The sequence below is a fragment of the Vidua chalybeata genome, chromosome 13 (assembly GCF_026979565.1).
Source record: "Vidua chalybeata isolate OUT-0048 chromosome 13, bVidCha1 merged haplotype, whole genome shotgun sequence".
Lineage (NCBI taxonomy): Eukaryota > Metazoa > Chordata > Aves > Passeriformes > Viduidae > Vidua > Vidua chalybeata.
This window is the reverse complement of record NC_071542.1, coordinates 14,786,795-14,813,622: the sequence shown is the minus strand read 5'-3', so window position 1 is coordinate 14,813,622 and position 26,828 is coordinate 14,786,795. Positions and strand designations below refer to the sequence as shown.

The following is a 26,828-nucleotide window of genomic DNA, read 5'->3' as shown; positions in this document are numbered from 1 at the left end:
CACTCCTTTAGGCACACGACTGAGGATGTAGAGCTCTGCTGCTCAGACATAAAGTGTGGGCCTTTCTGACACTGTGAAACTCACACCCAAGAGCAAAATCATTCCTTGCTGCTGTGGCACTGAGCTCACAGCACAGAGCTCTCACCTTCACTACCATGCAAGTCAAACGTGTCACCAATCTAGATGATGGCCCAGGGGAGGAATCTCCTTGGCATATTTGATGCCTTATGAGACAATGCAGATGTTGTGGAGGAGATCCTGCGACTTTGCTTCATTGGCAACCTCGATGCCAGGAGCCTGAACTGGCTCTGTATGGCATCTGGCCACGTTCATCCAGTGCTCCAGCCCTGGAGAGGAAGCAGCCCAGCTCTGCTAGTGGCCTTGGTGGTGACAGCAGCTCTGCATGGGTCTGTGCTCTCCCTGTTCCATGCTCTCTGTGATGTCCCAGCTCCACAGGCAGTGCTGGTTTTGCTCTCAGCCCTGAGGAATGAGAGTTATGAAGTGTGTTCTGCTGGCTCTGGCTGACGACGTCAGTTGATTTCTCAGGCTGACAGGGAGATTTGCAAGCTTAAGATGGCTTACAGGTCCTTATTTACAGCTCACAGGATGAAGCCCAGACCTAGACACCTGTATATTTGTGCTCAGAGGTTGAGCAAGTAAAGGAAATGTTGAAATATCTCTCCCTCCTCTTGACTCCCTGCCTGTGGGATGACTGTCCATCACAGGTACGAGTGTCTCCTGTCTCTCCTTCACTGATGGTACTGATGGCTCTGGGGAATCCCTGAATCCACATGATGGTGGGTGAGTCACTGTCCTTCCCATGGAGAAAGGCATGGCACAGCCCTAGCTGGCTGAAATGAAGGGACAGAGGGAAGCCTATGTGATTCTGGTCACAATTTATGGGATCAGACAGTGGAGCACAGGCACAGGATGCTCCCAGTTTGCAACTGGTGTTAAGTCTGCAGAACTGCCCCCACCTGAGAACTAGGATTTTCCCATTAAATAAAACCTGCAGCTCTTTCTTTCTCTTTCTCCCCTTCCTTCTTTAAATCTGAAAGAATCCCATTTAATCTGTAGGGAGCTTTTCCTGAACAAAAATCCCCACCAGCCTTGACCCTGACCTTTGCAAATCGAAATATGATGTAGTGAGAATTGAGAGCTGAGAGTCAACTGGCATCTCTGCTTTTGCTGCTGAAATAGAGCAGGTCATTTCACATTTCTATTATGAGCCTCAGATAATGGGGAAGAAAATTAGGTAATTCTATTTTTTGGATTAGTTGGTTTTCTTGTCAGCTGGGAGATGAGATCTGCTGTATGTGGAGAATGACTGGAGGCACAGGATGAACAGAACAGCTGGTCACAGGTATTGTTTGGGATTCTATTTCTGCATGACCTGCTCCAGAGATATCAAAAGAGATTGTGACGGTCTCCCTGACATTTATACCTGTTTTCCAATGCTGACTTCAAAGCGGTTGCTCTGCATTTGCCCACATTTGAACAAGCTGAGAATCTGGACCATTGTTTAAAGATAGTCTTGAAACTTACCTAAGCTTTGAAATGCTTGAAAATGAGTTATGCATGGAGACATGAAAATTAAAGTACATCAGGGAACCCACAGGCAATAGGAAGATATGCAGGACAGGGAGCCTTGCCAGAGCTGACAGGTACTTGTTTATGGGGAGAATTAGAAATTCTAGTTCAAAGTCTGCAAATTGCCCCATGAAAGCAGGGCCTCACCATCACAGAGACTGAATTCTCCACACAGGCACATGTGAAAAGAAGACTTTGTAGAATCAAGAGCAGTGTTAGTAATAAAAAAGAAAAAAACCCCAAAGATCACTGCATGAAACATCAACAAGCACAGCAAGAAACAACAGGATTCCAGGCAATCTTTAATCTGAGAAAAAAAAAAAAAAAGACACAAACTCAATGTCTAGAAAGCAGACTCATTAAATTTAACAATAAGTATTAAAAAAAAAAACAAAAAACAAACCAACCCCCAATATGTGTGATTAATGAAGCAAAGTTTTTTTCATCTCATGGCATCTTCAACTGTGGACATTCTGGAAGAGATGCTTCAGTGGTACCTTAGCAAGCTCACTTGAGGATTGAAAGGAGCAGATTTGATGTTCTCATGCTTCTTTCTAATCTTAAAAATCAGTGAGTCTTTTTGGATTTGGTAAAGCACTTGATAACATATCACAAAACTTAGCTCTTTGGATGATCTGAATACAATAATCCATGGACCAAATCACAGCTGAGTGGCTGCAAAGAAGAATACTAAATAGAGAATGATTCTGTTACAGAATTATGTTTATTAGAGCATCACAGAGATCAGGTCTTTGGTCTTTACTGACATTTTTATTGATGACTCTAAGGAAGGATCAAATAAAAGGATGACAGGCATTCACACAGTGACATGAAGTTGAAAGGGATCAAAAACACCAGGGTAAGCTGAAAGATAATGCATAGGAATCTGGATAGACTAGACACTTGGGGCAAAAATATCCCAGTGCAGTGAATCTGAGACCTGGGCAGATTGAAAGTTTCATCTCTGCAGATGCCTATAAGCTTTAAATGTGATGCTCATTAGGATCATGCCATGGGGTGAAAAACCTAAAAAGTGCAGTGTGTGGGAAGATGCTCCATGTGAAGCCCTAGAGATGTGATACAGTGAGCCAGAAGGAAAACAGAGTCCTTTAGCATTTCTGGCAGGCAGGTCATTTAATAAACACATCTACCAAGAATCTTCCCTAATAAAACTCGATGTATAATTTCCTTTCAGGGAGCTGGTGTCATGTCTGCAAACTGCACAGGGCTTTGTCTCCTCCATGCATTAATTTCCATCCAAATGCCCAGGCAGAGACTCTATTAGCCACCTCTGTTGACAAGAGTGGATTATTCAGGGGAGCGTAACTAACTCTCTCTTATTTCCCTGAAATCTACACTCGGCTCCTCTGCTGGCAGATGAAAATTTACAAGTGAAAAAGTCTACGGTGTTTCCTTTGGTTTAGGTGTTTGGAGTTGGATTTAAGGAGGGATTCTAGAGATTCCAAAAGAGGTTTAAGCCTTGTAACCTGCTGTGGTGTGCAGGCAATCTTGAGTTCCCTTAAACCATCTCCTGGCACCTCTTGGTTGAAGAGCGAGGGGCTAGGACAGGGAGAGGACTCCTGGGGACACTCTCAGCTGCAAATGAACATTGATCTGTAAGCCCTGGGGAAACTGAGCAAATTAGCCAGTTGGAGCAGCTCTTCTGTGCAAGTGTCCCTGCCACACTGTGGCATCCTTCCCTTCAAGACACTGCCAGCAGCCAGGGAAGGACATTCTGGAGGAGAGGCAGGAAGGAGCAGTGCAGTCAGGGAGCTCAGACAAGACAATCCACTGCCAGATTGCTTTAGATGGCTCCAGAGCACCCAGTGCTAAAGGATTTGGAGTAGGTGGGAGCAGAGGAATTATGTTTGCCTGTATGTTCACACCACTCTGCCTGGCATTAGCTAAAGCCCTCTTGCCTGTGGAAAGGCTGTCTGCATGATTTCAGTGTTCTGTGACCTACAGGCCTGTCCCACCTTGCCTCTGACTGAAGCTGGTATGAACCCACGTGCAGAGCATCCTGTGCCATCTCTCCATCCTCCCCTGGCTGGCATTGCTGCCCAGTGTGGCTTTATCTCTCTGTGAAATAAAGGTCATTTTGGTGTTCTGCAGGTAGTGAAGGCTTTGAAGAGAGGCTTTGAAGTATACTATAGAAGTAGACATTATTACTCACTGCCCAGGGATTTCGAGAATGTTTAGTCTGATTAAAAAGGCTTTGCATTCTGCTGGCAGGAAGCATGACATAAAGTGGAAAATTTTTCTGAGCTGAATTCAAATGAGTTGATTTTTCTATCAGCCCTTCTCCTAGAGAATGGGTATGCTGTTCCCTGCACTGGATGAGGCTTCATGCTCTAGCAAGGTTCACTCTACCAGTAAGGATTTGAATTTAGCACTGAAGTTTTAAGGGGTTTGATTTGAAATGAAGTTTATGGTACACTGGAAGACAGTAAGTACATCTGGCTCAGGAGAAGGGCTCATAGGGGTTTTGGTGCTCAGGATTTAGAGGCATGGCAGATTTGGCAGGGACAGGAGTTGAAGTAGGGACTAAATTAGCAAATCTTCCTAGCTAGAACCCTAGTGCATCCTTAAGGAGGATAGTATGTTATATTTGGCTCCAAATAGTGCTATCAGACTCCAGGTTCATAAACACCATATTCTTTCACAGGTGTTTGGGTTGGGGAAAGAAAACTGGGAGAAACAGGATAGGCTTATGGACTAGACATCTTTCATCTGAACTGCAGTAAACCTATTAGCATCCCACAGGTGAGGAAGGGTTTGTGGCACTCAGCTGATAACAGCACTGACAGCAGATGTTTAGTGCCAGGAAAATTCTTCACAGCCAACATCATTTGAAGTGCTGCTTCCAAAAATCATCAGCTGTATTTGGGGTGATGCTGAAAATATTTTAAATGGTTTTTCAGGAAGCAAAAACAAGAGATGGGTAGAAATTGCAGCTCACAAAGGCTGCTTTAAGTGACAATTTGTGTGGTAGGGAGTGACATTTATTCAGTTCATTTGAAGGGAAACAAATACATTTTACACCCACTCCTCTTGTGTCAAAATTTAGTTGAAAAAAACAGGTTTGCTGCTGAAGAGCTATCAAGACACCTTCCCTTCCTGCTTTGCTTTTTAAAGGGCGTGGAAAGTAGGTATAAGGTTTTTTCACAGTGATTCACACCTGAATCTTCTGAGCAGCTCGATTCCTATCCCAGGTGTCTTTCTGATATTTTAATTAAATAGATTATAATAAGCAACAGTGACTTTTTGGCAATTTGAGAAATAATCCTTCCTTTCCTGATTGCTTATCTTTTATTTTTGGATCTAGTAAGGTCATAATCCTACTATTTCTTCACTCATCCATAGAGACCCTCCAGCCACACAAAGATAAGGCTTCATGCTAAAGTAAAACCAGAAAAATCCTTCTCTGGAAATCACAACAGAAACAACTAAACAAAAGCCCCACTAACAAACCACAGGGTTCAGCCCTTTTAGAAAGCAACAAACTGCAGTGAGAGCTCACAGATTTCCTGCTGTCAGCACACCTTTTGGTCAGCACACCCTCCTCCTGATATCCATCTTGCCACAGGACAGTCTTAGGTCTGGTTCACACTGGGGATTTGGAAGCCTGGCTGCAGATGTTAACAGATGTTTTCCTACTTTCCCCAGAGAGTGGGTGCCACTTGCACATCCATAATCCCCTATGAGCTGATCCCTGTAACAAGATGCCACAAGGATTTAATCTCACAGCTTCCAGGGGAGCTGCTTCACACAGAGAATTATTCCAGGCAACTCAAGATCACTGTCACTCCAGGGAGGAGGCCAGTGCTGGGATGACAGTTACAGGCAGTGCTCAGTTACACCAGGATCACAGTCAGCTGCTGCTGAAAGGTGCATGTATTGGATGTGTGCCTCATCCCTGCTCCCTGCTTTGCTGGGTGTTGGCATTCCTGGGACCTGCAAACAGATGTTTGGCCAGGTGTGTGACTCCCAACAACTCCGTCTTCTGTAGCCCTTTGGGGTGGTTCATGATTTACAGAAGAGCACCCAGGAGCAGCAGCTCCAAACCACAGGCACGGTGTGGGGCAGGGAGTGTGATCACCTCTCCAGAGGCACTGCCAGGGTGAGGTGCTCCAGTGGGATGGACACGAGAGTGACAGGGCACCTCTGTGCCCTCCAGTCCTTCTGGAGACGGCTGCACGCTCCAGAGGGACGTCTGCTGGTGAGAGCTGCACAGACATGCCGAGCTGCTCTCACAGCAGCAATGGCCACCATGTGTTAGAGCAGCATCCTGCAAGGGCTCAGGTGGATTCCCTGCTTCTTCTGCTGGTGCAGGACTTCTGAGACATGGGTAAGTAGGTGCTGATGGAAGCACTATCACAGCTCAGATATTTCCTCTTTGAGCTGTTCTGACTGATTTTCCTGCAATGACAAAATAAGTGCCAATTCTGACGATGGTTCAGCTGCACTGGGAGATAGTGTAGAGGTTAAACCCAATTCTGTTTATTCCCTATCCCAGTCACTTCCATTCTGGATGGAGTCCTGCTACTTGGCAATCACTTTAACATCATCAATGAACCTCTAAAACAATCTGAGGCTGCAAGATTAGCCACTACCACCCCGACAAGTTTATTTCATGCAGCTGACATGAAGAAAACCAGTCTAAGGACACCATTTGCAAATAATCTTAAAAAAAGGCTTGAATCATTTGTCAGTTTCCTTCAGGTTGCACTTCAGCAGGCCAGCTAGGACAGACTGCATGAATAGGCAGTGAAGCAGTGGGAGGCAAAGTCATAATCGGCTTTTGTGTTCTTTGATTATTGTTATCCAAACTAAACAAAGATTTGTGGTTTACTGCTGTCCTTGCTTTCCCTGTTTTCTTTAGATTAACTGCTGCACTGCAACATTGTGTGTATTAGCAATATTGTAGAACCTGCTCCAGAGATAATCTCTGCACCCTAGCTTAATGACTGCACCAACCTCATTTAAAAGGAATCTGCTGCTTATCACAGACTTAAATTACAAGCCTTTTGCAGCAGTAACACTGTCTTATAATATCTGCAAAAAGCCATAAATGTTTTAGAGGGTTATAGAACTAACAGGCTAATGTAATGTGCTAACTAGGAATGTGCAAAGACTTGTCCAAGTAGATCTGAAGCTCCTGCTTTCCCTACACCACTGGTCTTCACTTAGCAGTAGAACGTATTTGCAGCCTTTGGACCACTCGTGATAGATGAGGCATTCCAGTTTTACTGCACTGCTGGTTGAGGTTATCTAGAAATAGTCACTGGAAGAATGATTAAATCTTGCAATTACCCTGTGCTCTCTTGTCTGACATCCAAGCTCAAACATTCTCTGATGGAGAGGTGATTGCTCCTTGAATTTATATCTCTGCTAGGAGCCTGGCTTTTTGCTTTTGAGATGTCAGAGGTGGGCTCATGGAGCACAGATATCTTACCAGCTCCATTTTATTTCCTTTCTTACTGGATCCTGGTCTTTTCCAGAAGCTGTATTACTTCTGCAGCAAATCCTTGGGAATGTAGTTTGCCTTATTTTGTACACATTTCATTTCTCTCACTGAAACACTTATTTATTCCTGCAAATCTAGTCTGCCTAAATCTGATGACTGAGCCAGCTTCCACTCCTTTGCTTATTTCTTTGCACAATTTCTTGCAAATTTCCCCCTATTCTGAGAGCTAAAAATACATCTGGGTCCTGCTCGGAGGCCATCTGAGAGCACAAAGGAAGGGGCAGCCGGAGCTTTATATGCATTGCTAAGCAGTGCATGAAGAACCTTCCCCACAAACAGGGCTGTTCCTGTATCAGGCATCCATAAATACAGAAATCTGCCATTCCCAGAAGCAATTGCATACAGAAACACGCTTGCTCCTTCTATTTAGCCAGCACAGACTCTTCTACAGAAAGTGCAATTGCTACGGAGAGCTCCAACTTGTAATGACACCAAACAGGTGTAAACGGGAAGAAAACTCAGCAGGGAGAAAAGCTACACCAACTCCCACCCCTGCAACCTGCAGAGCCTTCTCCTCCAGGAGTGTGTTTGTGTTGGGAATGAAACACAAGCTTCATTGGAGGGGAAACCAAATACTTTCTGCATTTTTCACTGTCTGAACTTCGTCTCGATTTCTCAAAGCTGTGTTCTTCTACCAAAGCTCTCGGGAGCGCTGGCTTTCACAGCCACCACTGCTAAGGGGGAGATGAAACCAAGTTGTTGCTTCCTTGTTATCCAAGTGGGACTCTTTGTCCTACATACATGGAAAACATGACTTACTAGGTAAAATCGAAACCCCACAAATTAGTTCAGATCCCCAAAAGATGACTGTTCAGATAAAATGTTTATTATAGAAGGGCTGGTAAACTCCCCTTGCTCTCATTTATTACTGCTGTGTTCAGAACAAACCACATGATGTCATTGAAGAACAGAGTTGCGAAATCCCACATTCCAGACCAGGACCCAGGAATGATTCCCAAATTAGGCAAATGACATGAGAAATATCAGTAAAGATCTGAGGAGAAAAAAAAATAAACCTACAAAAAAAGCCAAACCAAAACAAGAAATCCTGAAGCCACTTGAAACAAATTATGCTCTCCAAAACTGTTGTGTTAATGGCTCTTCACCTCCGATATATTCACTCAAACTGCAGGAGGTGGTTCTTGTTTTGGAAGTCCTTTACACATCTTCCCTCATCCTATGGGGAAGCACTGCTCTGCCAGGATGAATGCCAGAGGGATCTGGCAGAGGCTGGCAGCAGCTGGCAAACATCTCAGAACAGGCAAGGCCAGCAACAGGGTCAGTGTTTACAAATGATAACTCATGTGAGCAACGCTCACATCAGTGTTTGGGAAATAGCCCACACCACCAATCTGACCTCCTGCCCAGATGGAATTTTTACTGATTTATTTATTTTTTTCTGAACAGAAATAAACCAAGGCCCCATGTTGGAAACTGGGAAACTGCACAAAAGTCAGCAATGAAATAAACTCTGAACAATGCCCAATTCAGACGGTCTAGGGGGCCTTCTGCTCAGTGTCCATGTCAAAATTTCCTCATACCAAAGAATTTCCTGCAAAACACACAGAATGCTTTTATTACCGAGTGGGTGGCATTTGATACAGCATCCCAATTGGCCAGGGAGGCCAATGGACCAGGCATTATTCCACTGCCACCTCTCCAGAGGGACACTGCCTGCAGGAATACACCTCTGTCATCTGCACAGCTTAGTCACACATATAATATAGATCATACCCTGCTCTGCCAGCCATGAAGTGCAGAGTTTAATAGGACAGAAATCAGCTCTTTCATCTCTCCCCTTTGTTTCACATCATTTCAGTGCCCCTCTCCCCACATACAATTATTTAGCAGTGATGAAACTCTTGCTAATACTGAACACTGAAAGCAAAAGTTGTTTTTGGCAGTATTGTGGCACAGGCACTTTGCTCCCTCATTTACTCCTCACCTCGAACACTGTGTGCAGTTTTGGGTGCTACAATACAAGAAGGATATAAAGCCATAGAGAGTGTTCAAAGGAGAGTTATGAAGATGGTGGAGGATCTAGAGAAGGGTGGTTGGTCACTGGAACAGGGTAGGAGTCACGGCACCAAGCCTGACAGAGTTCAAGCAGCATTTGGATAATGCTCCCAGGTGGGATTTTGGGGGCTGTCCTCTGGAGGGCCAGGAGTTGTGTAATCCTTGTGATTCCCTTCCAACCCAGGATGTTCTATGATTCCTGTAATTGTATGACTTATGCTCCTTGTCTGGTTGGCTGATGGCACCACTCACATGCTCAGTGCCCCAGGATGGTTTGCAGAACAATGGCCGAGATTTTCTCTCATCTTACATTTTTAAAGATGTGAAAGATCTGTAAATACATTACCCTGGAAGCAGAGCCCTGATGATCAGCGAAAAGGCAAAAAGACATAAATCTGTTGTACAATTGTTGATGTAGCAGCTGGGCCATGCTGACCCAGCAGCTCGGGAGGTCTGTGCCCTGTTTGATGGCAGTATGAACCCTGTGATTGTTTTGCAGCTGGGCCGATGTTTGTGTTGTAATTAAAATTGGTTACAGAATCTCAGAAACAGAAAGTTTTGTGGAGGGGAACCAGTATGATCATCGAAGTCCAACTCCAGGTGCTGCACAGGAGATGCCAACCATCCCACCCTGTGCCTGAGAGTGTTGTCCAAATGCTGCTTGAGCTCTCTCAGGCTTGGTCCTGTGACCACTTCTCTGGGCAGCCTGTTCCAGTGCTCAGCACCCTATGGCTGAGGAACCTTTTCCCAATATCCATCCTAAGCCTCCCCGGACCCAGCTCCAGGTTCCCTCGGGTCCTGTCCGTGGTCACACAGAGCAGAGATCGGAGCTGCCCCTCCCGAGAAGCTGCAGCCCGCGGTGAGCTCTGCCCTCACTCTCCTCTCCTCCAGGCTGTGCCCTCAGTCGCTCCAGACCCTTCCCCACCATCGCATTCCCCTTTTATCCTCTCTAATAAGAGCTGTTCGTGCTGAGCGAGGGAGCAGCGCCGGCCGCGGCAGCAGCGGGGCCCGAGGCAGCGGCGAGGCCGCGGGAAGCTCCGGGAGCGGAGGCTGCGGAGGCCCCGGCCCCGGCTGTGCCCGGCCGCGGGGCCCCGGCGGCGGCGGGAGGCGGCGCCTCTCGGGGGGCGGGGGCCGGGCCGGGCCGGCCGGCGCTGCCTTCCGGGGCTCGGCGCGGCGCGGCCGGAGCCGGGGCAGCCGGAGCGGGCAGGATGCGCCCCGCCGCCGCCCCGCTGCCGCTGCTCGCGGCCTCGCTGCTGCTGCCGCTGCTCCTGCCCGCCGCGCCCGCCGCCCGCGGCAGCCTGGAGCCGCCGGCGGGCAACGGCAGCCGCCCGCCCGCCGCGCCGGGCCCCGGCAACCACAGCGGGGCCCGGCTGAGCCCCGTGCCCGCGATGCTCCGCGACCTCTCCGCGCTCAAAGCCGCCGTCATCGGGGCCTGCGCGCTCACGGCCGCGCTCATCGCCTGCCTCCTGCTCCGCGTCTTCAGGTGGGCACCGCCCGCGGCAGCCGGCACCCGCGATCGGGGGCGCCGAGGGGCCGGAGGGGGGGAAGCCCCTCCTGTTTCATTATTTTATTATTTATACATATAATACGTATCTCACAGATAGTCATATATTATATAACCTGCTAGTGATGTGTTCAAAGCCCGGCCTCAAGCAGGCGTGTGTGGCTGGCCCAGCAGTCCCTGGGGTGCCGTGCGGGGCTGCCGGCCCGGCAAGCCCGCGCCTTCCTCCGCTCCTGCAGGAAATCGGGGCAGGAGCTGGGCTCCAGGTGGGGTTTTCCAGCGTGGGTACACCCGCTGCGTGGGGCCGGGGTGGGCACGGAGAGAAAGGCGTGAGACTCCGCTGGAACATCTGGGAATACGTGGGGCTCTTGGCGGAGGTGGTGGTGGGCCACTGGCATGGGTGCCCAAGGAGCCTGGCCTGGCCGTGGGGACACAGAGCACAGCCGGAGATCAGGCCCAGATGGCGAAGTGTCACAGCTCAGTGTCCGGCTGCTGGGCAGGGGCAGCCGGAAAGAGACGGGAGCAGCTGGTGCTCGGTGGCGGGAGGAGGCGAAGCCAAGGCTCAGGTGACAGAAGCAGTTTAACAAGTGGAGTTGGCACATTCTTCCTTGTTCTGTCTTCAGGCAGCTCCTTTGTGCGTGGCTGAATGCTCTGCTTCTCCTACTTTGAACTAATTCCATGTAGGAAGAGCAGTGTTCACGATGGTAGTTTTCCAAAATGTGGTCTATAAACCGAAATGATACTTTCTGAAGAAATTGACATTTAACTGTATTCTACTTAAGTGTGTGCAGCAGCTGGCAAAGGCAATGCAAATAAATGTGCTCATAAAGTGATGTGGTTTGAGAGAGCCCAATAAAATGTTGAAGAGGTGTTTTTTTTTAATCAGTATGTCTGCTTTGCAGCTGTACAGAGTTGTCACAGACAAACAGGAGAATTGGTAGAAATTATATGAGCTAGAATTAGGAAGTCTATAACTAAGGCTTTTCATTCTGCACTAAGTTCCTTCTCCTAGTTCTGTGTGATCTTGGAGAGTTTATTTTCTTGACCACTGTTTCTTCTGAGTATAAAGCAATACCTTGTGTCAAGGAGACCTGGCTGAATATTGGTAGCCAAAGAAGGCAAACTGATAACCTTGGAAGGCCTTCCCTGTACCATTATCAGCAAAAGCAGGTCCACGTTAAAGTCACCTTGGGAAAGATGGATTTATTCTCCCGTGCCAGAGTCATCATTATACACTGATCAGAGTTAATGCAGCATTAAAGATATGTTAAACACCCTCTGAGATGTCGTGTGTATCTTTGGTAGAACCTGCTGGGGAAGTGGAAAATGCAGCTATTGGCTTCTGAGTATGTTTCTTTATCTGACAGAGCACTTATTTGTAAACAGTTATCCCAGTTGCAAACGAGACAAGAATACCAACAGGTATGTTTGTACAGCATCACACTTGTAGCTGACAACACAGATCAGTGGAGATTCTGTTGCAGAAGAGATAAGGGATTTACCCTCAATAAATGTAAAGCTTTTCTCAACCAGAATACAAGCTTTGTTCACACTTAGTCAAAAACATTGTGATTTTTTTCCCTGAAGAGTCATGAATTCCTATTAAAGAGATTTTGCTAAAATCCAATCTTTGATTAAACTTTCACTGTGAAATTATTCTGTGTTGCTGGAAGTAAATTATGTTCTTTTAGGAGTCGTAGAGATGAAATAAACCAGTGATTGGTCAGATACTCGTCACAGGCATTGGATTAATATTTTATACATTTAAATTCATATATACATCTCATTTTTACATATTTTTCTGTTGATATTATATCTATTCCTTTTTTGTTTGAATAGGAATAGATACATTTCTAAAGCTTTCAGCTCAGTTCTTAAGGCAGCACTCAGAGATTCATCTTCATTCCTTTTGGAAATGCTATGCGCTGAATTTATCTGATGGTTGTGTGGTTCAGATTGTGGTATCACTCAAAGTGGTCTGAATTTCCTTTCTCTCTGTGGCTGCTGGGGTCTGTGAAGGCCAGCCAAGACTTTGCTATTTGTCTGCATGTGGCAAGGTCTAATTTGCTATAGTATTTATTTATTTATTCTTTTTTGCAAACTCAGTCCTTGGTTTGCTTTCTTTCTTACACCCATGGGCTCTGCATTCTCCCAACCCAAAACCATTTCCACAACAAGCCAAATTCCATGTTATTCTCAATCAAATAGTTGGGTAGTTTGCATTACCATGAAACAAAGTGTCTTGCAGCAGACTGTGTGTGGCTAAATTCACTCTTTGATCTGTGTTTTGGATTTTGCCTTTTTACCTCCGTGTTCTGCCCTGTTTCTCTCCACTGGTGCACCTCAGTTCATTCCATTGCAATGCAATTTTTGGGATCAGCTCACAGGAAACACAATTTTTTTGATGTGGCCAACTGTGCTGGTGGACCATGTGCCTTCTAGGGAAATCTGATAAGTTACTTTTGCTCCAGTGGGCCAGCTGAGAGCAACCCAAAGCTTTAGTTGCAGAAAACTCTGGTCTGTAAGTGTTTGCTTCATGTCTTGACCTGCCCTTGAACAAACACAATCCAGGCTGGAAAGGCTGCTGTATATCTAGATTTCCAGAGAAAAACTACCTGCTTATTTTGCATTTCATTGCTTTGTTATTTTTCTTCTTGTTCAATTTTGATTTCTTCCTCAAATGCCACTTTGAGCTTAGTTTTCCAGTAATAGCAAAACTGGTATAAATGAGATTGAGGAGAGGTTCAAGCATATGATCATAAGATACAAGACCCTTTGTTCTATGAGCTGGACAGTTGCTCCAGGCCATCCAAGGCTTAACCCCAGAGAGTTTTACTGATTTAAAATTAATTGTATTATAACCAGTTACAGTACTCCAGCAAAGACAAGACTTCTGCTAGCAACAGGAAAGAAAAGCTCAGATTAAATTATGTTAATGGAGAAGAAAAAAAAAACCCAAAATCAACCAAGCATCCAACCCCAAAATATATATCTGTGACCTATGTTGAAAGCCATGGGCAGGCTGCAGCATTGATCATGGAATCACAGAATCACAGTTGGGGTTAGAAGGGACCTCAAATATCACCTCATTTCACCCCCCCCTGCATGAGCAGGGACACTTTCCACTAGACCAGGTTGTTTAGGGTGCCATCCAACCTAGCCTTGAACACTTCAGGGGTGGGGCAGCCACAGATTTTCTTGGCAGCCTGTGCCAGGGCCTCACCACCACCCTCACAGTAAAGAATTTCTTGCTATTATCTAATTCAAACCTCCTGTTTTTTAGTTGGAAACCATTCCTCCTTGGCTTGTCACTACATGTCCCATCTCCAGAAAACACATGAGAACTTGGCTTAGTGCTTCAACTTTGTTGTATACAGCAGCATCCAGAGAGCAGAGGAGATATCCAGAGAGATCAACAGGAATGAAATATTGCTGATCTAATTCATCAGCTGGTAGGAAGCCTGGAGTTTCCTGAGGTTTTTAGTTCCATTTTTTTTTTTTAACTGCTAAGGGAGTCCATGAACAGGAAATAAAGTGGTCCTAATTCCATTCTGCATATAACATTGCTGCAGTTCTAGGAGTGACTGGCTTAATCAGACTTCCAGTAAGCACTCTACTTAGAAGGGATAAGGGTTTTTTTTGAGTTTGGGTTTTTTTTTTTTTTCCTTTGTTTTTTTTTTATTTACAGGGGATGTTCCCCTCCCTCTGTATCTCTTAGCAGGAGGTAAAAAATGCAGAGACCTCTCTCTCTGGGTCAGGAAAAGAATAATCTTTGAATGTCAGGGTTGTGGACTAAAATAGATTAGAGGCGTAAATAATACAATGAACCAGTGAGTTGATTCGAGCACTTACCCCACCACATGATGCCTCAGAAAGGAGGATGAAGTGCTGCATATGACTGGTGCTTGATCAAAATAGCCCCCGGTCAAAGTACAGCCACAAAGGCAGCGTTCTGCTCTCTGTGTCCTTCCCTGCTGTCTGCACAGGGGTGTGGGCTGGAGCAGGCAGACCCTGGTGCGGTGTGTGGTGCCTCAGCACTGGGTCTGTGGTGAAAGGTTCATATCCCTGCCCCCAGTTAGCCTGGGTTTTTTTTCCTCCTCATAATTCTGGGCAAGACCTGTAGCCTTCCCTCCTAAATTACAGGGGGTGGCTGAATCAGCAGAAGCAACAGGATTTTTTTTAAGTGGAAGATGGTTTTCTGTGCTAAACTACACAGAACCACTTCTACCCTGGGGAGTGCATTGTCATTGTACAAGGGCCACACTCTGACCACAGCTTCCAGCATGCTTCTTGTTTGCTTTTAAAAAAAACCCCACAAAATGAATGTGGCTGGAAATGAGATACTCATGAGGTCTGATGTCTCCTGCTCCTGTCCAGGAGGTCTCCAACGTTCATGAAACGTTTGTATTCTGTAGTTCCTGCCCTGTGCTGCTCTGCTGACTCTGCTGCCTGGTCCCACCTGCTGAATAAAGTGCTTTCCTTTTTGTGCTGTCATTGCTGATGGTTACAGGGATCACATTGAGGTTCAGTAGCTTTAATGTGAAAGTTTCCTGACAGGCAGCCTTATTCAGTGTGCATGTAGGGAAACTCCCAAGGCTTCCCTGCAAAATTAGCTCGGGTAATTCTGGTATTTATGAAGCCTGGGGGAGTTGTGCAAATGAGAAAACGGACTACTGGAAAGCAGATTAATGACAAATTAGCTAGATAATCTGGGGTGGAATGGATTGAGGAAGGGGGTGGGAGGGAAAGACCTTTTTGCTTTATCAATGGCAAACAACTGGTTGTAGCAGCTTAGCCAAAAACCAGCAGCAAAATGAGCTTCCTTCCTGTCCTAGATGAACACCATCATTAAGTGAAGTTGTGGGGATTAATAGGTCACTGTACAGTGAGTTCTGCTCCAGGTCCTCTTAAAAGTGTAGCCCAAATAGACTAATTAATGGCTGGAGGCAAAAGGATTCTAGTTTCCCATTTCCAGAAATATCTGTTCTGCAGTAATTTATTTAACCACTCTATTATTAACAGTTTTAAGATGAACTCTGTGGAACAAGTTACATTTTCTAATGGAGGGAATGAGGGAGGAGGGGTCTCAGTAAAGTGGGCCTGATACTTGGGTAGGATCTTAAATGGAACCCTTGGAAACCCCCTGTAGCCTGTGTGTGAGTGCAAAGTGGTAAGGCTGTGCTTGGTTGGTTCTTACAGGTTAGTCTTGGTCTGTGTTTAGGCTTCCCAGCATGACTAAATATTTCATGTAAAAACAATGTTTTACTTGCAAGAGGAGACCTCCCTGCTGCTAGATCACTTTGCTGCGAGATTTTAGCAGGGAAGCAGAGTAACGAAGAAGTGGTTTCAAAAGGATTTTCAAGTGTTTGGGTTAAGAGTCCTACTGTACTGGATATAAAATTGCTTGTTTCAACAACAGCAGTAAAGGAACAAACCACCCCGTGCTCTGTGTGACACAGCAGCACAGAGCAGCACAGATAGCTCTGAAGATTAGACCAGGAGTTGACTTTCTTCTCACTCCTGATTCAACCTCAGCCTTTAGAACAGGGAGGAAATGCAAACTGCTTCATCCCAAGGGCTGGGACCTGTTTGTTCAGCCTTGGACTACTGCCCAAAAGCAGTGCTTGGCAGAAGTACTGAGATTTCCACATCAGAGCTGGTCACTGATTTAAATTTTCTTAACTTTAAGCTTAGAAGGGACCACTGTGGTGGAGATGCACACTCAGGGCTGGAGTCCCAGTGTCTCTGCAGTGCTCATACCCCAGCTCCTGTTGCTGTGTAACTGTTTTAAAGACTTCTTGAGGCAAAAGCTGTGCTTTTGGATCCAGCACACCTCGCATGATGTGCCAGGGGAGGGCTTCTTGATGGTGAAAGTGCACTTGGGATGTGCTGGCTGCTGAGAGCACTAGCTGTGATTACCAAAAATCTGCTGGACTGCTTGCTTGTACCTGCACCAGCTCCCTTGTCATGCTTGGCAGGTAGCAGTTTTGTTTGCTAAAAGGTGTAGGGGAAAGTTCTGCATTTTGTTAACCAAAACCATCCACTTTTCTCTCAGAAGGTTGGCCGAGTACACATCAACACGTTCTTGAATGTATAATCACAAAAATGCATTCATGCATGAGCAGTGTGACCTTCCTAGTATGTATGAAAACAGTAGGTGAAGTAAAAAAAAAAAAAGGACCCACACAATTCAAGCTAGAGGCAGAGAATAAGTTGAAAAGCCACACACAAAGTGTTTATTAATTGAAAGTAAGTGTTAGAAAATAGATCTGTCAAAACCGTGGGATGTGCAGGTGTGTAAGCATCTCTATTTACAAGGGAAGGTAAGGCTGTCATCCGTGGGAGGAGAGGTGGTAGGTACAGTTAGCTTTGAACAATGGTTGATTATTTTTCATAGTACCTGCACAGATGGAGCCTGAAACTGCTTCAGATGAGACTCAAGGTTGTTGCTGTGGGACCCCTGAGCTTGGCCTGATGCAAGGAAAGTGAGCAGGCAATTTTGTACCCAGACAGCATCACCTCCTTGCTCCTAATCCTGCCTAGAACATTCCCATGGCTCAGCAGGGCTTAACCTGTGCTTTCTCATCTGAGCATGTTCACTAAACCACTGGCTGCTTCAGCTGATTAAGCCCATGTCTCACTTATTGCATGTGGCAGCAGGAGCACGTGGTGGCTGCGGCGTTCGTGTGCCTGCCCTGGGTGCCAGAGCATCTCTGGTTTGTCAGCAGTGGAAAGACTGACATTGATCTGGATTGCAGCTGACGAGGAACTGCTCCACACACAGGCACCAGCAGTGGCCTAGGAAAGCAGCAGGAGGGGACAGAGGCTGGTTCTGCAACTTTCCTATTAGGGGGTCTGAATCCAATAGAGTCAGAGCTGGTGGGAGCAGCTTCAGCCTCTGCAAGGAATGCTGTGTAAAGGCAGTCTTTCCCACCTCTGTGTTTCAGGTCTGGCAAGAGGATTAAGAAGACCAGGAAGTACGACATAATCACCACCCCGGCCGAGCGGGTAGAAATGGCTCCTCTGAACGAAGAAGACGACGAGGATGAAGACTCAACAGTGTTTGATGTGAAATACAGGTACTGCTGCCATCCATCCAGTTAGACTTGCTCACTGAGCTCTTGTTAGTGAAGAGAGCTCTTTTATTTCTCTGCTGGGCTAACTTGGCAGGGATGAGGCAGTCACAGTCTCCCTCTTTGCCCAAGCATTATCCCTTTCCTTTACACTCCTTGGCCTATTCCCAGCACACACGGCTCTGTCCTCCCCTGCTCCTGCAATAACCCTGTCACTACCCCAGGCTGTCTGTACTCCTCTTTCCCCTGCAGAGCAGCACAACGTGATACACGTGCCCCAAATAGCTGACAGGGTTTCACAGACTGAACTTCCCCTCTTGGGCAGCTGCTGGCAGTCCTTGCTGTGTGCTCACACTGGATGGAGGGCTGTGGATCAAGGGTCGTGGATCCAGGGCTTCTTTCCCAGGCACTGCTGTTGCTATGAGCCTGGGAGGGAAATCAGAATGAATCTCCACAAGATTTGTACCAGAGTACTCCTGTGTTGGTCTGTGACAGAGAGGACTGTGGGGCCCTCACTGATGCTGTTAGCAGTTACCCCGTAGCAACAAACTTTCCTTAAATATGTTTGTCTTTTTGAGATGGAAGTGGTGTGACAGCCCCAAACTTCTGCTGCCTATTCTGGGCATGAAGATTTATGGCAACAACTCAGCACATAAAGATGCTGCTTGTTGATTTATGGCATCAGGGTATCTGCATCTTTTATTTTTGTTTGCATCAAGCCATCCACACTATTTGAGTTGTGTTCTCATCCAAATAAGGCCTACTCTAAAATCTGTCCTACTTTGGCTGAAATAAGCTCTCCTAATTATAAAAATACAGATCTTGACAACTTCTAACTGGAGATTTTATAGACTTTACTCACATTGCCCATCTCCTAACTTTGGAAAAGGGGGAACACCACATCTGCTCTGAGCACATGTGTGCCAACATCTGAACCACATACCACTGTATGCTCCACTGGTTGTTTCCCAGATTACTGCATTAGTTCTCTATAAAAATCAGGAAACAGTTGAGAGCCATGAAACAATGAAGGGTGTGAGTCAAGCCTTTGTGTGTAAAACAATTAGTTTTTCCTATCAGTCCTTACCTGACTTTTGCCGTTCCCTGTAGCTGCCCTGTGTTTGCTCTAATAATTTCAGCTTGTGCAGTTTGTACTTTGGGATCAAGCTTTGTTAAACCCAGAGTGCAGAGATCTGAGTTGCCATGCCTGTTTAAACAGCCCCCATGTCCCACCCTCTTCCTTTTAACTCCATACTTTCTCTGTGAACTTTTGGAAATGGGATCTGAGGGTTTTATCCCCAAAGAGTGAGAACAGAAGAATTTCAGTCATGGACAAGATGTTTAAAAGTGAAATAGTGGATGAACAAAGAGAGCTTGCTGGGGACCATTTATCTCTTGAGAGCGGTGTTTGTGTTTTCTGACATTGCTTCCCTGGAGCAGGAACTCTGCCACTGTTACTGAAGGTATCAGCTCATCCTGGGTCCCTGTTCTTGGCCAACCAGTCCTCCTTTCAGCTGTGGGAATTCTTCCTTTCTGCCACAGTGCAACAGCTATTAAATTGCACATTTTCTGCAGTGCTTGCTGTTTCAGGCACACTTTTGTTTAGCTCAAACAGAGCTACTCAGTTTGGAGGGGAAGATCTTCTTACAGACAGCCCCTTAGCAGTGCTGATTTTGGGAAAGCTTCTTTGAGGATACATTTGCTGTAGAAGGTGTCCAGCTCTCTGGTTCCTTTGTGCAGCTTGGAGATTATATCCCAAAGAGTTCAGAAATCCTGTCACCAGTAAAGAGACTCCTTTGCAAGTTGGAGCTGCTGAGTTTGACCACTGACAACCCCACTGAACTAGTCAGAACTTTTTTCATAGGTAGTTGTGTTCAGATGGGAAGAGAGGGATAGAGCTGCAGAAAGGGCAGCTCAGACTTGTCCACAGGGAGTGACGGGACAAACTTCTTACAGGTCTTCTCTTGGTGTATCTGCCTCAGTCCTCCCCTGCCCCCCAAGCTGGTATTCATGGTGTGGGAGGCTCTGAGCTGGTTTATTTGAGATCCCCTCCCATTGCTGAAAGATCCGTGCTGGCACTTGCATCTTTATTTGGGGGAGTGATTGAGATTCTGTGCTCTCTCCCCATGTAATGCAAACAGCTCTCTAATTAAAAGGCAGTTGGTGTGGAGCAGCAACAGGGGAGAAGCGACATTTACCTCTCCAATTGGTTCTCGTGCAGTTAATTTTCTTTCCTTTAATGCTCTGTCCTTGTGCAGATTTGTTTCCAGTCTTACATGAGGCATCAAAGAACCGCAGACAGTGTAAATTGGGCTGTTGGATGAAGGTCATTGCTATTTTTTTCCATTTTTTTAGGAGGCTTTAAAGTTTTAGGCTCCCAGTAGTTCCCCCCCCCCCGGCTTCCCTTGGGCAGTGGAGCAACAAGAAATAACCAGCTTCCTCCAGTAAGGCAGACTAATGAGACCACTTCAAAATCTTACCCAAACACAGTCCTTTCTGTGGATGCAAAAGCCACCCACTGCTGCCTCTGTCGAATGTGTGCTGGATCAGATCCCTCTTTGCAACCTCATTCCAGTAGCAGAGAAGCAGCTCTGTCAATGGCCTCTAATCCTGCAGGCACAATTTCTGCGTGAAAAGGGGTGGAAAGTATGAAACAAAGATTTTCACAGAGTAAATGTGCCAGATCACTTGGACATTGACACCTCCTTAAAAAGCTTCATGGAAACCACTCTTTTAATATGTGTGTTTCTGTATGTATTTGCTCTGCTGTTGAGGGAGGCAAAAAGTTCAAAAATTGTTCTGAAATTACTATGAAGCTACACAAAGAAAGCAAACGGAGCAATGGAAAGAGTGTTTGTTTCTTAATCACTGATTCAGTCTGTGCTGAAGGCCAAAAAGTGTTCTTGTCCAGTTGATTCCTGGACCATATGAACTGTATTGGTCATCATTTCCCAGATGTTAGATGGTTTTTCAAGTTTTATGATGGGATTTGCTGCATATCTTCAAAAATGAGTTAGTGGAAAGCTAGATCACACTCTCCATATGTGCTGTTTCTCATCCTACAAATAGATTTTGATTTGAAGATTTCCCTCTCCTCTTTGCACCTTTAGTTCTTTCTTTCAGGAGGGCAGGGGGAATTTGCACAGATTCTGTGATCTCTGTGATGGAGCTAAGCCATCAATTCATCAGGCATTTGGCACTCAGGGATACTTGAGTAGAGAGCAGTGAAGTAAAGTAGGTTACAGGCAAACATCCCCAACAAACTGGTGTCCATCCCCCACCACAGAGCACTCTGCTTATTTTGTATAGTAAGAGAAAAGAGATTAAAACAGCTGCAAAAAGAACCAGTTTCTGAAAAGGTAAATAAAATTGTTAGCTTGTTAAGCTTATTAACTCTAGCGAGGCTCATTGGGGGATTTCTTGTCAGCTTCAATAGGAAACTGAAAACAGGTTCTGAATAAATTCCGTGGCGCCTTGCACATGAAAGGCTTTGAAAGCACTTCAGTAATCTGGGATATCAGCAGTGACTCCTCTCCCTGCTGACTTGCAGCTGTTGGAGGCAGTGAGTTCTGTTCTTGCCTCGCTTGCTGGGCCCAGCTGGGGGAATTTCACAACTGTCCAGGGCCATATGTGCCATGTGACAGCCCAGAGCTGGGGAAAGAACTTGGAATTTAAATGCTAGTCCTGGTGTCAGGCTCCTAAATAAATACTGATAGGAAGTTTTTCTTGGGGCAGATTGAAGCCTCTGTCCTTCCTGTCGGCTGAGTAAAATTCCTCAGTTTGTTTTCCCTGTGGATTGTCATTTTTCCTCTAACAGCAGCAGCACTGGCAGAACACAGAAGTGGTTTAGGAATGCATCTTCCAAAGTGCTCTTGAAAGGAGAAAGATTTATGTGTAAGGAGCAGTGGCAGGCTGAAGGAAGAGGACAGGAAGATTTATTCAACCATTGTGGGACTAAAGGGCTTTTGAGAACTTGCAGGATGTTTTAGAGGAAAGATGCACCACATGTAAGGGCTGGATTCTAGATTCATCCCTTTTTCAGGCACTGATAGCATTGAACTGTAGAGAAACATCTTCAGCACAGCTTCAGAGCTCAGCCTTTGATGTACCCAAGTTTTGGGAGTCTGTAAAATATGGGTTACACTACTGGTGTCTTCTCTAGGACTACATCCTTTCCAGGTGCTGACTGCCTGTGCAGCTCTGAATGGAGCATGGATTGTTCTGTTTGTTACTGTGAGGTGTTCACTCTCAAGGGAGCAGCTCTAATGGATTTTTTTCTAGTGAAAGCTGCAGGCAATTCTGGATGATGCCAGGTGAATTGTACTGGGGTTTATAGCAGCTTATTTTTTTTCCCCCAGCAGGGAGCAGTGACAAGTTGTGTGTAAATAGAGGGGTATCATTTATCCTCATCTGAAAGGAGTGCAAATCACCAACACAGGCAGCAGCTCACTATAAATACAACAAATTGCCAAAGCTTTGGTGCTACTATTAAGGATTTCCTATAGGCCCACAGCAGGGGAGAAAAATAGATAGTCAAAAAGCAATTTTTGCTGGGTTTTGAAGGCCAGTTCTTTCCTGATGCTACTGTGACAGTTGTTGCAGAGCACACCATGTTCTGCTGCTCTTGCAGTCCTATGGGTGGGCTCTTGCCTCTTTCCTGCAGTGTAACAGGTTCCTGTTAAGATTTTTTTTGAACCCTGAAGCAGTTAGGGCATCAGAAGGAACATCCATAGCAAGGAGGATGATCCATGTGTGTTGATGGGCAAGGTGTGCACTCGTGTGTAAAAGCTGTGAGATGCAGAATGTGATTTCATGTGCCTCCCTGTGCACATTCCCTTCTCTGCTTTGCACAGTGACTGGCCACAGGATCTTCCAGCATCTGGCCTTTCTCTCATCTAACTCTGCTTTTGTGTTCCCTTGGTATCTCTTCTCTGGCATGGCACTAACATCCCATCACTGGCACCAGATACACAAACTGCTGGAATTGGTGGCAATCCCACCATGCTGCCTTTTCATTTGTGGCCATTGGGATTTTTTTTTTCTCCGCTTCACACATGAGTTCTCATCTCTGCCTGTGAGTAATTTTAATTGCAAATCTCCAGCTGTACTAATTCTTCTGCTTTCCAGGTAAAGCAGCTCCGTGGAGCGTCAGTGCCCTGCAAGACGTCATTCTGCTGTCGAGGGACCTGCTGAACCCATAACTGTGAAAGGGGAGGCTTTCATCTCTGCAGCGTTACAACCTCACCTCCTCGAGGTGCTGTTTGTACAGCAGGCTGTGGATCTTCTGACTAAAACAGCACCATTTGGTTCCCTGGTGTCCCAGCTCCTGCGTTGGAATGACCAGAGTTCCTCTTTGCAAACTGGGCTCTCTTGCTTTAAGAGAGCTGCAGTGTCACCAAAGCATTACAAGGTGCAGCTCCTTATGGTCTAAATAAGTTTTGCAGAAGGAGGAAGACAAGGAAGATTAAACCAAGCTGCCCCAAGGACTTATTTTCTAAAATCCTAATTCAACACTTCAGTCACTATTAAACTTCAGTCATTGTTAAATGGATCATGTGCTTAAAAAAAAATCAAGAAGTATTTTTTGGCCTTACAGAGGTGACTTAGGACTTAAGATGGTAAAAATGTAAGCCATGCTGAAATGCCACAGTATCTTTGGTGTAGGGTTTGGGTGGGAAGGGGTTGGGAGGTCGATTCATGTGGGAAATTTTCTTGACTTGCTACTGATTTTTTTTTAACAACAATTGCACTAAGTTTTCATGATGACACTCTCATTGTCCCAAGGAGCTCTGATCAGATCAACTTCAGTAAGTGAGACCACAGGGAAATAGGAAGAATCAGGCATGCTCTAAACTACAACAATCTTGGATTAAAGAAGATATATTTTTGTAATTTTCTGCCCTTCCACTGGGAGTAAAACCAGTGTTTTGTACTGCCTTGTGCTGACTGTAACTTGTCTACAACTCATTATCTTTTTCTAAGCAAAGTAAGTCCTCATGTGGAATGATTGGATTGCAGAGAGAACATGTCTTATTTTTCATGGGAGCTTCATATAAGTGATCTTATTCTCTGTCAAACTGGAAGTTTTCCCTTACTACCTGCTTGACAAAGCTCATTTAACTCAAGGACGATTTTTAGCTGTTGTTCCCTGCTGTGCTTTGTGCTGCAGAGGTCAGAGCTGTGGGATGACACTGTGGGAATTAGATTGCTGCATCTGGAAAGGTCGGGTTTGGGGGACCGCAGGCATCCAGGCATTCCAGGCCAGCGGTAGAAAGGGCAAACCTAACTGGGTTAGTTTCTTTCCTTTGTGGTTTTCCTTTAGAGTAACCACAGATGAAGTTCAAACTTTACTGTTTACTGCACTCCTTAACACCTTCTATTTTGTGTTTTTAAGCTGGCTGAAACCTTGCTTTTCTTGGGGAACGCATATTTTCCAATTGTTTTAGGATTGTCCCACTGTTTGCTTGACCCTCTCCCAGCCTTGCAGTTGCAATCCCTCAAGGAGACTGCAGTTTCTGGCAAAGCACCAGCCTTGCAGCAGGCTGCCACTTTTAGATTTTTTTTATTTTTATCTTTTTTTTTTTAAGCCCTATTGAGATTTGAGGCTTGTTGAGAAACCAGACTGCTTTGTCATAATACCATGACCTGTGCCAGTTCTGTGTGGTTCCTTTTGGCCCTTCAGTCAGTAAAAGGAGGTGAAGAGGAATTTTTTTCCTTTCCAGCAGCCTTGTGCATTCATCCCAGCAGCTGCCATACCACAGCTTGCTTTCCCCTAGCTGTGACTCAGCAAAGGCTTTGCAGACAGCCAACTCAGCCTGGATGGAAAAATCCCAAAGCAGACTGTTGTGTTAATATTAGTCATCAAGGCAATATAAAATGTTCTGTTATTTTCATTCATGGAATAGTACGAGTCATTCTGTGCCACTGTTACCAAGCAATATTTGACATGCCAGCTGCGAGGTGAGGATGGGCTGGGCAGGTTGTTCTGGCTGGCAGGAACCTCAGGGAACAGAGAGTGGAACGATGCTGCAGGTTCAGGTGAGGTCTGGAGCTCTTTCCTCACCTTGATAAAACAGGTTTCAGGCTCTAGGCTGGATGCTCCAGAAGGAAATAATGAGTTTCTTCAGGACTGCAAGACTGAAGGCTGGGAATTGAACTTCTTGGGCAGACCAAGCCCTTTTGAAGTCAGAGAAGTGGCAATGCTGAGAGGAGAGAGGGAGGTTAAAAGCTTCTGTTGGCATTTGTGGAAGGAAAGGACAGGATGAGGTGGCTGCCCTGCCTGTGCAGGCACCATGGCAACGTGTTCATGCCCACTCTTCTGCCACACTCATTAAGCTGAGCATCAGGCACTCTCAGAGTGGAGACAGGGAATGAAACCATCTCTTTGCACAAAAGAAAGGCAAGACCAAGTTATGTAGGAGAGAGATGGAAAGAAAATATGCATGAAGGGCACTTCTGCCTTCTGAGCAAGTTGGTTCTTGAAATCAGTTTTTCCAGCAGCTTCAGGTCACTTGCTGAGTTAGGCTGGCAAAGGCCTTCTGCTCCTCTTGCTTGTAGCTTAAAAAAACAAAAAAAATCCCACTATTTTCACAACATGGCCAAATCTCAATGGTGGACAGGGACCAGGTATTTAAGATGTTGAAGATGGAGGTGCTCAACAGCAGCTGGGATTTCCTGGTTCCTTGAGGAAGTCCCAACCTGTGTGCCGTAAGCTAAAAAGTGCTTATAGGGAAGCAGCAGCTGCTTGGTGGAAACAAAAGGTCAACCTGACCAGTTGCTCACAGTCATGAAAATAATCCAAATGCTTTGTCTGATACTCAGTTGCTGTTGCAAATGTGAGGCAATGTTTACCTCTACAAAACTTGCTGTATGTGATTTAAACTGTCTGGTTAAATATTCTATAGTTATATTTAGTTAAGATTTTAAGAGCACTTGATGTGACTCATCTAATAGTATATATATGAATATTTTTTTAATTGTAGAAATCAGTTTAAAACATAGTTTTAATAATTTGAACTGATTTGTTCAGGTAGTTCTAGGAGTTCATCAGAGAAGAAATAGCCATTAACCACTACATGAGTTTTTTACCTTAATGTTCTGTGTATCTTACACTGCAGATTTAATCTGATTGTGACTGTAACGTGTCTTAGTATCTGCTGCTATTTTGTGTTGCGTAGTCAAACTTGCTTTGTTCAAGAGCATTTTAAAAGGCATATTTTTTTGTTACAGAAAATGAAAACAGAAATGTTATTACAGCTGTCTGTCTGTAGCTCACTTACTGCTTACAGAATCCTCCAACTCCTGGCTGAGGCAGAGTGTGTGAGTCAGAGGCTTTTCCCTTTGTGCATGTCAAGGGAAAACCCTGCACAGAATTGCAGCTGCTTTACTCCAGCCACAGCCCTGTCACCAGAGATTACACTTGAGAAGCCAGAAATCAGTGTGCCATGCTTACCTGCAGAACTAAGTACACAGATAGCTTTGTATTTGCATTTTCCCCCCTTTTATTCCCTGAAAGTTGCAGAGATGACTGCAAACACTTGTTTAGCACACTGACTCTGTGACCCTCTATTGTTTATCTTAAGACCAAACTTACTTGTAACAGTCTACAGGCACTAATGAACTTTGAATACATAGACACTAATTAACACAAACACTTTGTTCATAAGTGTTCCCTCTAATTCCATGTACATGGTATAATCTCTGCAGGGTGGTGGGCTGTGGTTTTTGTTAAAGATATTTCCTTGTTAGGTAAGTTTCTGCTGCTGCAGTTTGTGTGTGAGGAGGTATCAGGACCATGTGTTCAGTTTTGTGCAATTGCTTTGAAGTTTTTTTAAAAAGAATTTGTCATTGTGACCAAAGCTTCTTTTTAAGGAAAAATTGGTTGCGTTTGAATGGACTTCATGTGTTTCAGTAGAAACTGCCATCATTAAACATGTTCTTGAAATCCCTGTGCTGTGTGTCATGTTTAAGGCAGGAAAGGGAAAGGGCTGATGCTTTTTGGAGTGAGGTGGATGTCAGAGCTGCTGTGTGCTCCATTGTTAGAGGATTGCAAGTCCCTTTGTCCTGTGACTCTGACAAGGGGGACTCCTCAGAGCCTGACAAGGGGGAAAACTGGTAGAGT

At 45.4% G+C, this 26,828-nt stretch overlaps 1 protein-coding gene across 1 annotated transcript; it reads left to right on the top strand.

The window, feature by feature from the left end:
• Nucleotides 1–10,341: 10,341 nt before the first annotated feature.
• On the top strand, nucleotides 10,342–26,651 carry FAM174B (family with sequence similarity 174 member B). The gene is made up of 3 exons (XM_053955097.1): nucleotides 10,342–10,616; nucleotides 17,582–17,713; nucleotides 22,835–26,651. Exons 1-3 carry the CDS (start codon nucleotides 10,342–10,344, stop codon nucleotides 22,836–22,838), a joined length of 411 nt encoding a protein of 136 aa, XP_053811072.1. The 3' UTR covers nucleotides 22,839–26,651.
• The last annotated feature ends 177 nt before the right edge of the window (nucleotides 26,652–26,828 follow it).